This window comes from Platalea leucorodia, assembly GCF_965183815.1.
Source record: "Platalea leucorodia genome assembly, chromosome: 6".
NCBI classification, from domain to species: domain Eukaryota; kingdom Metazoa; phylum Chordata; class Aves; order Pelecaniformes; family Threskiornithidae; genus Platalea; species Platalea leucorodia.
This window is the reverse complement of record NC_138828.1, coordinates 28,851,474-28,863,490: the sequence shown is the minus strand read 5'-3', so window position 1 is coordinate 28,863,490 and position 12,017 is coordinate 28,851,474. Positions and strand designations below refer to the sequence as shown.

Below are 12,017 nucleotides of genomic sequence, written 5' to 3'. Positions count from 1 at the left end.
TTTAAAACGTAGTTTTTATCTTCAACTCTCAATTGTCCAGCTGGCAATTTGGGGGGAAGTTACCTATCACAATACCATCCGTATTTTTTGTCCCATATTGGTTTGGTCCCTCTCTTTGAGGGCAATAGAGAAGGGGAAACATAAAAGGATATATCAGAAATGGCTACAACTCAGCAGACCTAGTTCCAACCGTCTGGCAGGTTATGACCAAAGTTTCTGTATGATGCAAATTTCAGGAAAGAGTACTGCTAATTAGAGACATGCTGATGTATCTTGTATTAAAGCTTCTGTCGTATAGAGTCAGGAATTTTATGCTTAATTGGACAGAACAGTGACATTTTTCTGCTGTTCATAAAAATGAACTCAGTCAAATCACTCAGCATCTTTTAAAAAAAAAAACAGTTTAAAATGCATTTTTTTTTGGATCAAATTATTATTTTCATTAGCTGGTTATACTGTAAGCATGTCTAAAGCACGCATTTTCTTCTCTACTAATAAGTAGTGTACCTTTTCTCCTGTGTCACCCTTTGGTCCATTTTCTCCAGCATCACCCTATAATTAAAATACATATTATATTTTAATGATTTTATGTAAGCACACAGCATGCAGGGAAGAGTCAGCATTCCAACATGATTAGCAAGCTAATTTTGTTAATCAAGTAGTCAATGTCTCTATGACATGGTCAGGAAGCATGGTTTATATAGCTGCTATGTTTTATACAGTCTTCACTATAACTGTAATCCCTTTCACAGGTCCTCAAAAAAACCCACAAACTATCAAATAACTGTCTTCCTGTCGGTATAGTCTACAGACTTCCCCAGTTCACCATGGTTTAGCAAAGGAGGAATGATTTCATGATGATCCAGCATTTTAAATTACCAGTACACGTGTTTTTTTCCAACACAGAGACATTCACCTAAATGCATCTAATCAAATTCAGGTGACAGTTACACAATTCCAATACTTTTTATTAGGATTCTCAAGTAATTTGTGGCATATACTCTCTGAGTCTGAAGTCCGTCATGAATGATTCACAAACTAGAAAAACTTCAATGAATTCCACTCCTCCAAGGAGCCACCAAAACGATTGTTATTACTACATAAATTCTATGCGTTGTTTATGGTTAAAAAAGTTATGTTCAGATAACACTCTTTCATGGTTGGGTAGACACTTTCTACTTTAAAGAACAACTTTGTAAAGAGACATTTCAAAAATTTATCTATTAAAAAACCCCAATTTCCATTTATAGTTATATAGCCATATAATAAGTCCAGACTACACCAAAAAGTCTTCCTTATATCTGAGACTATAGGCCAAAAATTTCTGTGGGACTTGAGGTTCCTGTAAAGTGCAAGAAATATTTAAAATGCCAAAAATATTGATAAATGTTGAATCTAAGTAGGCAAAAAAACATTCTAGTAGGTCTCAGTCAGATAACCAGTAGTAGTATTCAAATAACAATATTTATTCAGTATCTGTCATATTGCTCTGAAAACCTTAATGTAAAATTCCGTTCAGGGGACTTATTACAGAGACCATTTTGTATATCACAGTCACTGACATAATGGGAACTAGCTAACAATCTACCAGCACTTTAATTAAGGGCTTGATGAAACATGGAAACACGAAACAGTAACTGTTAGGAATGTCATCCCAAGTTCATTTGACATAATACAGCATATTGAGGGTATTTATAATTACATTGTTTTGGAAAAGACAAAGGATGATCATGGAAAAATATCATGATTTTAAGTAACAGAAACTCAATATATGTTAAAATTTATACTTTTTCCTTTTGTGTCTGAAAACAAACAAAGGATTATTGAAGTTCTTCAACAAATATAATTTTAACCAAAGTAATGATTTAAGGAAAAGAGCTTCCCAGTTACATACTTCTACATGTGGGGTATACACTTTCAAAATTCTTTTGGATTATTTTTATGACGTGCTTTTCAAAATGTGAAATGAATTCCCTTTGCAAAGCGTGCTTCCAGCTGCTATTACATGGATTTACACAGATCTGGAAGTGAAATTCAGTTGCAGCTGCAAAGACATGGGTGAACATTTCTCAAGAGCAAATTGAACCTGAATACAGGCAACTTACATTTTAAAAACATGTCTCAGTGTACTCGTAGAAGATGAGGCTGTGTACAGATTCCTACTCAAAATAAGGCTTACACCATTTCTCAAACTGCCCTTGTACTGGTGCAGAAGCTTGACTCTCTCAGTGTGTACTCTCACACGAGTGCTCCTACTGGCCGCTCTCCCTGGAAGAGCAGAATTACACCCACGTTTTGCAGTGCGGCGCTTGTTCCGACCCCTCGTCTTGTCTTGGTGTGACTGTGGACGTCAGAGAAGTAACTCCTCACTAACTCACTGCAAGTCAGAGCACTGTTAGTGTACCATTTGTGCTGCTGGTACCTCTCCAGATGGCCTATAGCCTAAGATTATTGGGGCAGATTCCCTTGCTCTTACTTAAACTGATCCAAGCAAGAATGGAGGACTCCACTTTTAGTATGCGGAGAACTGGTTACCCATGTATCATTTAGAGTCTATGTAGTTATCACTCTGTTACCTAATTGTTTTACTCCGCACAGGTGACAGAGCATTGAAACCAAGTTATGAGAAATGTGTGGATCTCGCTCAGGCTCATCTTTTTCTGAGACTAATCATTGTTAGGATTAATTGCACAGTTGCTCAACTGTGCAGCCTTTAACACACGGCCACCACTCTCTGTGGCTAATCCCACTGCAGTAATCAGAGATCAGTAACTTTCATTAGTAGGTATTATTTGACACTTGTCAAGGCTGCACAATGCCGCTCAAGTTCCAGGTAGTAGCTGTATTTATTTCTTTTTAAACTCGGAATCACTGCACTGGCAATTCTCCAAGCAGTTCTCCGAAACAGAACCACCACAAAGGAAGTGAAACATGTCTCACCTTTTCTCCTCTTTCTCCAGGGTCACCCTGATGAAAATAATTGGAGCAGAGAGGTCATAAGTTACTAACATGAACAAAAATCAAAGTGTTAATATTACTGTCGTTAGTGTGTCAATTACTAACAATTACGTCACTATTGGTAACGCGGTCTCAGATGATAAAATCCAAAAAGAAAATCTTCAATAAGCACTAAAATATGTAAATTTAATAGAACTCAACAGACAATATATCGTCAACATAATTTTAAAAGCTTAATGATTTGCACGTAAAGAGTTCTTTCTCCCATTGTGTCCTAGATTAAGCCCTGACAATCAGGCATATGTCCTTGTGAAGTGGCCTGCCAGGACCTAGGTGACTCCTACATTTGGTTCTCCTTATTTTTGGAATGAACAAAGGAAAAATCCAAGGGCCGAATGTGAGGGGAAAGTCTTATGATTCTGTTACAGGCTTAGAAGGCTCCTCAGGAGAGACAAAAAGCCTTAAGTGTCTTGAACTATGAACAATTCATAATTGATTCAGAGCAAAGAGCCTTCGGCACTCCTTACATTTTCTGTAACAAAAAAGATGGTTTATAGACATTATTTTTCAAAATTGTAACTTGCTTGAGAAACTGGCTCAATGGCAAATACACTTTTGCACACCCTCCTGACCCTGACAACTCATCTCTGCATTTCTGGCTCAGAACTGCACTCTGCCTCATCTTTGCCCCTTCTGATGGCTGGCGGTTGCTAGGCAACTCAAAGACTACAGCTGTGAATACAAATTAAGCATCGATTGCCATAATTTGGCTGCTTCTGTATAAAAGTAAGAAAAGGTCATGATCCCAAATGGTTTGTTTTCATTCCTGATGGACAAGCAGCCAGTCAGTAAATGTAAAGAGCCTGCCCTGTGTGTCTGTCAGTAGCAGCATGATGCACAGAATCAGCTGAGGAGCACATGTGCACCAAAGATGCACGCTCACAGCTGATGGGATTAGAATTTAGCATTACCCGTTCCAAGGGGCCCACAGATCCTGTCATCTCGGACATGTCGCACTTTCTTTTAAATGATGTTATCATAAGCTATTTCACTTGTTCAATATTAAAACAGCAGAACAAATTATTTAACAATAAAATAAGTGCAAAGAGACATTCTGATTTAACAAATACAGGCTGAGACATGCTCCTAATGAGGCTTGTTGCTAACTTCCATAATAGCAGGATCAGCCCTCAAGACTTAACCCTGACATTCGTCAAAGAATTGACCACAGTAGTTCTTGAAAAGAAGCCTGAAACACATTGTAAGGAGCATAAACAAAGCCTCTCTAAAAAGGTCCCCAAATTCCCAAACACTTGCAGGCTTATTGCATTCACTTGGCAGTGGATGCGTATGCGTCAGTGCCACTGACTGGAGTTACACATGCACAGCAGAAGAATATGCTCCTTTATGGTGAAATGTGCAAAGCCTCTTACAGCACTGATCACTGGAGGGAGCAGATATTAAAAGCCAGTCAGAATATAAACCCCAGTTGCAAAGCATGACTCTCATCTATACATGCATTCACGTACCGTGTGCTTCTGTTTTTAATCCATTTTCAATACCAACCTTGAGTCCTGCTGCTCCCTTCTCTCCTGCTACGCCAGGCAAACCAGGTTCACCCTAAAGGCAAAGAAAACAAAAGATGGGGTTAAGAAAGACATGATGGAGTATATTAACAGCATTTCACCTACTGTCTCATATTGGGTAAGTAATGATAAACAAAATTTAAACAGACTCTGTGAATATGTACTCCACAGTTGGGCACTAAAATGCTTTATTTCATCAGGTAGGGTGGATTAAATCTAACTACTGTATAGATAAGAAATAATTCCCCTGAAGGCAGCGGAAATACACAGGTGTCAAACTAAACAGAAAACAAAACTGTGACTTCTGATTCTTAAAAGCTGGCCAATTAACCTTAAGAGCACAGTCTTCCCAGCAAGACTGCCAATGCTTTTCTCTACAACTTAGAAATACTGCAAGAAAGGCTTACCTTAAATGATTTTGACATTTGTGCTTCTAGTCTCATACAGAAGGCATATAATGAAGAATAATGAGAAGGACTCATTCCAGAAATGGAAGAGTTTGGAAGAATAGGCAGCTTTTTAATTTTTTAAATACACTGTACTTATCCACTTTTCATACTCTTATACCACTGGCTGAAAAGTAGATTTAAAAGATTTAAAAATTTTCAGCATGACATCAATGATCCAAATTTTGGGTATGTTTAAATGAATAGTATACATATTCTTCCACAGTTCAAGGAGTCATAAATAATTTTCATAAGTCAATCAACAAATAACAATTATTTACAAACTTCTTTTCTTCCCCCAAATTTATAAACAGAAAAACCAATGAAACAAAAAAAAACCCAACCCCCAAACAAACCCTAAAAGATATTTCCTAGTGTTTATTTCCCAGATTCATGAAAAAACCACAGATGATATTTATTTTAGGTAAAATGATAAAGCAATGTCTAGACTTTATTGTAAAACAGCTAGGGGTGATGGGTAATTATGTAAAACCTGCAGAAGTATGCTTCAGTTTCACAATACCTGTCTTCTTTGGTAACCCCCATGTACACAACTGCATTGCACTTCTGGAGTGGCAAGGCACATTAAAATAACATCCAAAAAAAGATCTGAAAAAGCCTACATCTTTTAGAAGATCTTTGTTAGAAGAACAAAGGGTTCTTCTTCTATAAGCCCTTTGCTATGTGAATGTATAAAAATGTGTAAAAGTTAAATACAATAACTAACACAGTAATCAAATTAGATACAGTAATTCATATCAGAAATTCAGTGGACAATTTTTATACAGTATTCAAACTTAGTAGACATGATGAATCAACTCTCTACTCAAAAGTTACAGAGGAGTTAAGATAAAGAGTTGTTCCAAACACAACGACGTGCAGCTTCCAATCCTCCATGAAAGCCTTCCACTAAGAAAGGACTTTTCTCTTTCTTACTCCCACAATCATATTTTAATCATAGATATATAAACTCCAATTCTCCAGGAAAGCAGGCGCCATTCCATTTCTAAATTAGGTAACAGGATCATCAACTACATTTCAATTTCATCAAGAGTTGGACTATTTCAAAATATAAAACAAAAACATCGAGGTTCTAGCAAAACTCTAGTGAGGTATTTTCCAAGCCAGAGAAAAAACTGTTAGATACCATTAAACTCACAGGGAATTAAATAGCCATTTGAGTCAGCCCTTTTTCAAGGCTCCTTTGTACTACAGCAGCTTTAAGGCTGATATAGTAGCACAGGCATTTGATATAGGAGTGGTCAGGATTTGAAGCTGTTGGAGATTAGGCCTAAGTGTCCTAAAGGATTGACCTAAAAGGCACTTGAAGAAAACTGCCAGTTGACAAAAAGAAGCAGAAGAGACCAATGAATATGCACTTGTTTGTCCTCATCCCCACACCCCAAACAAGTTTGTTTCTGTCCCCTTCGTTTTAAAACAGCTGCTGTCGGCTGACACTTTCAGGGGCTTAAATCTCTAATCAAAGGGTTGAAGCCCCAAGCTTGCACTTTCTCCCCAGGTTTACGTATCAGTGCTATGAATGCAGAGAGCTACTATTGACAAAAAGGAGACTGCAAAAATGGGGCAAAAGAATTATCTTATTTTCTTTGGAAAAAAGTGAAAACCTCAGGCTGTCACCTGCTCATAGTAAATCCCTTTTGATACCAACAGACTCATTTCTGACCCATATGCGACTTTCCTATGCCCAACACTACACTTCTGGCAGTGAAAGTACTAGCCATAGGCATTATCACAGCAGAAATTAGCTCTGGGAATGGGAAAGATTGAAGGCAAACCTAGAAGGACAGCACAGAAATGACCTTGTGGCTTTATGCTTTTGAAGTTATCCTTCTGTTTCTAATGGCCAGAAGAACAGGGGCTAAAATAATTTTCTGTCGTACCTACAAATATTCCTTTCACTACTTTAGAACCCTATTTTCTTGTCCATACAAGGAATCAGGGAGCAATAAGATGAAATAAAAATGTACGGCACATAAGCTACTTTATATCTCACCCCTGGTGAACATTCCCAGTGCACAGCAAAATGAGCTTTGTGCCAGGGAGCCTCCCTTTTTCACACTGCATGTCTTGTAGGCATGGTAGAGTCCGGGTTTATGTGTAGATGTTTTAACAATTGCATTAAAGCCTAACATAAAAAACCCAACCAAACAAAAAATCAAACCACAAAAACCCACCACCCCCCCCAAACCAATCCCAAAAAAGAGCAAAGCCTTGACAGACCTCCCATCAGTTAGGAAATTCCAAAAGTAGTTATGAAGCAAAACAGAAGGTATCATTTTGAAGGCAAGTAGATTGATAGCTCTTCCCTTGCTATACACTACAATACCGTGTTATTTTAGGAATATTGGTCCCAAAAGACTATTTTGAACCTTGGCATGAAAATAATTTTAAAAACTTCTGTTAGGAAGTATAGTTAATTACTTTCCTTCCATTTATTTACTTTTATTTATTTATTTATTAATCAAAGCGTATATTAAAACCGGAGTGCAAAATGATGTATGAGTATGTTTCAGCCCCACAGGTTAGTGTTTTGGAGATGAACAAAAAGTACAGCTGCTCTTTAAAAGGCTGAAGACAGTTACACTGCTGTTCAAGCAGTGATGCATGCAAAGGAAAACTAGACATTCAACAATGTCATCTGATGCAATAATTTCAATCAGACTGCTTTTCAACTTGGTAAAATGAAAGAAGCTATAAAGCTAGATCCTTAATCTCACATATTTTTTACATTCACCAGGCCATGGCTAATGGCTTTCCTGACTCATATTCCAGTCTCTCTTTAACAGAAGTGACACCAAAGGTGTTAGGCTGCAGAAACAATTGTCTTCTCCACATCATCAAGCTTTCAAATTGAGACAGCATATCTTTATTTTTTTTTTCTTTCACAGAATCACAGAATGGTTGATGTTGGAAGGCACCTCTCGAGATCATCTGGTCCAACTCTCCCTGCTTAAGCAGGGTCACCCAGAGCAGGCTGCCCAGGACCTTGTCCAGATGGCTTTTAAGTGTCTCCAAGGATGCAGACTCTGCAGCCTCCCTGGGCGACCTGTGCCAGTGGTCAGTCACCCTCATAGTAAAAAAAAAGAAAGCATTTATTCAGAGGGAACCTCCTGTGTTTCAATTTGTGCCCATGGCCTCTGGTCCTGTCACTGGACACCACTGAAAAGTGCTTGGCCCATCCTCCTTGCACCTTCCCTTCAGGTGTTTGACCACATTGATGAGATTCCCCCCAAGCCTTCTCTTGTCTAGGCTGAACAGCCCCAGCTCTCTCAGCCTTTCCTCATAGGAGAGATGCTGCAATCCCTTAGTTGGACTCTCTCCAGTATGTCCCTGTCTCTCTTGTACTGAGGAGCCCACAACTGGACACAGTACTCCAAGTGTGGCCTCACCATTTTTTTCCCATTTAAAGAATAACTTTGTCTATAGTACATCTGATTTTAGGTCATAGCTTGCCTTTCTGCAGTCACGAACTCCTGAGAAATCATCACTCAGGGACAGAGGGACTGAAATCACTAAAACACAACATGTTCTAAAACTTTCTAGTGCCTGTGTAAAACACAATCCACGATCCCAATTAAAATTATAATGAGGCCCACACTGCACCCTCACACAAGAAAAAGATGCAAGTCCCAGAGAAATTGTGTGAAGCCGCCCTCAGAGCATCCCCTTGGAACTTTCCCTGAAAGGGATGGACTGTGGGGAAGATGCTGTGGGGAGGTGTGAAATGTCTCAGTACTCAGTTTAAAGGAATTGTCACTAGCCCTTTCTGCCCTTCTCCTGCATTCTTGTTCTCAACTAGAGCACACCACAGAAGCTGTGCTGTGCAATGAACATCACGTGGGACAACCATGATATACCATAACAAAAATATATTCTCTCCCTACTGGCATTGAGATGGGCTAGGATTTCCACATACTGCCTTAGTAATGTGGGCCTTAACTGACACTGTGAGAAATAACCTAGTGTCGATGCTGTGGTACCAGCACCGTCTTACCTGAATGTACTGTCTACCAAGGTTTTGCTGTACTTGTAAAAGCAGTAGCAAAACTACAAGACACACAAATGTCATGCCCCAAACTGGTAAACCTGCAAATATTGCATCAGAAATGCCCTTTAGGTAGCCTTTAACTTGTGTTTCATATAAAGTTGTTTTCTCTTGCCTTTGAGTAACTGGACCAACCCCAAAAGAAGGATTCTGTTTTCATGACATGACCCACGACACAAATAGACTATAAAATATTAGAAAATGCTAGAAAAGCTGCCTTTTCCCAAATTTCATGTAAAAACTATGTAGTACTAGAAGGTAATTCTATAGCCTCTTGTCTATTGCAGAAAAGCACACTGCCACTAGAAGCTTTGTAAGAACTTAAGTCCCCAGTTATTCACCATCAGCATCCAAATTTATTCAGATACAGTTTGCTGAATTCACAGATGGTCTCAGAATGGTGGAAATAAAAATTTCCAGCTAATGTGCTATTGTTATTTCACTTACCCAAAATCAAGCAGCTTAACTCAGCAGGAGTGTAAATGTTCCAGTAATTTATTTGGTGACCACTTACACAGAGGAACGCTGCAGACACAGTGGGATTTTTTTGCTGTTGTTTATATGCTATAGAGAAATTGCAGGGTTCCCATCAGTGGAATAATGACGGTGCATTTTCAAACAGATACGTTGCAATGTTGTGTTTGCTGTCAATAACAGGAAAGTCTTTAACATGTTACAGGAGCTAACCTGTGGATGGGGAGCTGCCATTAACACCAATTAAGTTCCACATATGTTAACCCCAAATGCCCTGATGGGAGGAGAGGCACTTTGGTTCCTCAAAAGTAGCAGCATTCTAACAAACTTAAGTTACTGTCACTACTGCAATGAATTAGAAAGACGACTGTTCCATCAGCAAACTGCAATGTCAAGGCATGACTGAATGAGTTATGTAGAAGATCACCATTACCTATTCAAAACCTTCTGATAGTTTCCAGAACTATCTTAAAAAAAAAAATGCTCTGAGACTCAGAAATGTTTGGATTTTTCTTTCAATTAATATAAATTACCAGGGCAAACAAAATGCTAATATGCCAAGAATACACCCAACCCAGCCATTCAATTCAGGAGTTTCAGATAATTCAAAGAATAACCAGAAGGATGTTCCTTTGGACAGCACACCAAATACCTTGGTTCAAGTCCTGGCACTCTCAAGCCTATATTAAATGTATAGCTGTATTAACATTGACAGACTGTCTCTGTCTTTCCTGTATTTGGGCAAAAAACATCCTTCAGCACCCTGCTCAATAAATAGGTGTAGTAATTTCCTCAGACACGGTAGGGGCAGTCTTAATGCTTACACTGAAGCGAATCTGAATTTGACAAGCACTCAAATGTGTAGAGCACTGCTTGGGCTCTGCTGGTAATATGAGAAAAATCTGTCAATATAAGCTCATAAAACCTACTTCAGAACAGGTCTGAAAATGTATCACCCACTAGAGTCCATATCAAAGGGGTCAAGGCAGTTGAAAGCATGCTTCTCCTTACTAAAGTGCTCTGTGCCCTGGAGGCATATACCTTCCTATCCAGAATTAATCAGCTAAAAATAACGTGGCTGGAGACCCCAGCTTTTCTTGTTTGTAACGAAAAAACAGCCTGGAGGCTGCTGTCCTGAAACAGGTTTCGTTTTGGTGAGATGCATAACTCTGTCTACACCAGCTGGTTGATATCCACCTCGCCCTGAGAAGAAAGGCTGTCAGTATTGCTATATTTTTCAGTCACTAGAATGTAATCAATTTTAAGGATAAGGAAATACAAGAGGCCCCCAAACCCAATCCAGTCTAATTTTACTCTAAAATACATAAACGAGGACAGAAGGGAAAAAAGTGGTTTCTTAGACATGTTACTGTGATTTCCATTTCAAACCAGGGTTGAATTACCTCCTTTCAACTTGCTTTTCACCCCCCTCAAAAGTAACTTACAATTGTTTGTTTAAGGACTGGAAATCTCTCCTGGCCCACTCACCAGCTGAAATTAAGTGGAAAGACTCTTCAACAAGACTCAGCTGGCCTGCAAACCTGTCTGAGAATTTGTGAACTACATTTAATGATGTTTCCTTTCTTTATAGTTCTTTATTTGAAAAAAATGTTAGTACACGCATACCCTTCCTCATTTCTCTAAAGAAATGTGATAATACTACTTTCAAAATGTGTCTCCTACATTTTATAGTACACACTGATGGGGAAATACATGTAAATTAGAGTAATAAGAAGCATGAAGAAAGCAATAAGAAATGTGCATACCCAGACTCTAAGTCTACTGATAAGGAGGGAAATCCTTCTGAGGTTCATCAAGTTGTTGCTGTCAAACTACTGAAACAATTTGAAGTGGAGGGATCTATCCCGACCACGCATTCTGTTCTCAATACACCCTTACAAAAAACCCAAAATCCCAAGTACTACATAAGAAAAAGGGGTCTATGGAAATATAGAGTGAGGGGTTTATGCACTCCAGACAAACTCCTATTTAAAACAAAAAGAATCAGTTGCACAGATTCCAGAAACTGGGTTCCTTCAGGCCAAATGCAATCCTTACTTAGGGAACCTCCCCTTTTCTTCTTGTGTTGTTGCTGCAGTCACTGGGAGTCCTTATCAAATCAGTACCACTTAACAAATACCAGAATATGTATTTTATACTTGCACAGTTGAACTTTCCAAGAACCCCTTTGTGGCCATTTCAACATGATTAATGTAGAGATCTGATATCCCTAGATCACCGCAACCTCGTATGTCCATGCAGGTGTAATCCTTTTTCATACTATTCGAGTGCCTAAGGACCTCTTGCCAGGGATCGAGAAAGGGAAGGTTATTTCCCATAGCATCTTGCTAGGAAGCAACCTGCTACAGTTGGATTGCACAGCAGCCTGCAAAGGAAAGGGAGCACTCGGAAAGACTCTCCTTGCCATCTCAGAAGGTTTCTGTCCATCCCAGGGACAACACTCTCTCTAGCTGCAGGTATTATTAG

General features: G+C 38.9%; 1 protein-coding gene across 1 annotated transcript in view; it reads right to left on the bottom strand.

Annotated features, from left to right (window-relative positions):
- Positions 1 to 12,017, bottom strand: part of COL25A1 (collagen type XXV alpha 1 chain) — a gene marked incomplete at both ends in the record, with an annotated part of 322,903 nt that overhangs the window by 57,910 nt on the left and 252,976 nt on the right. Inside the window, 3 exons of the mRNA XM_082315013.1 lie at positions 508 to 552; positions 2,941 to 2,967; positions 4,525 to 4,578. Coding sequence (XP_082171139.1) covers positions 508 to 552; positions 2,941 to 2,967; positions 4,525 to 4,578 — 126 coding nt within the window. The remainder of the gene's footprint in view (positions 1 to 507; positions 553 to 2,940; positions 2,968 to 4,524; positions 4,579 to 12,017) is intronic.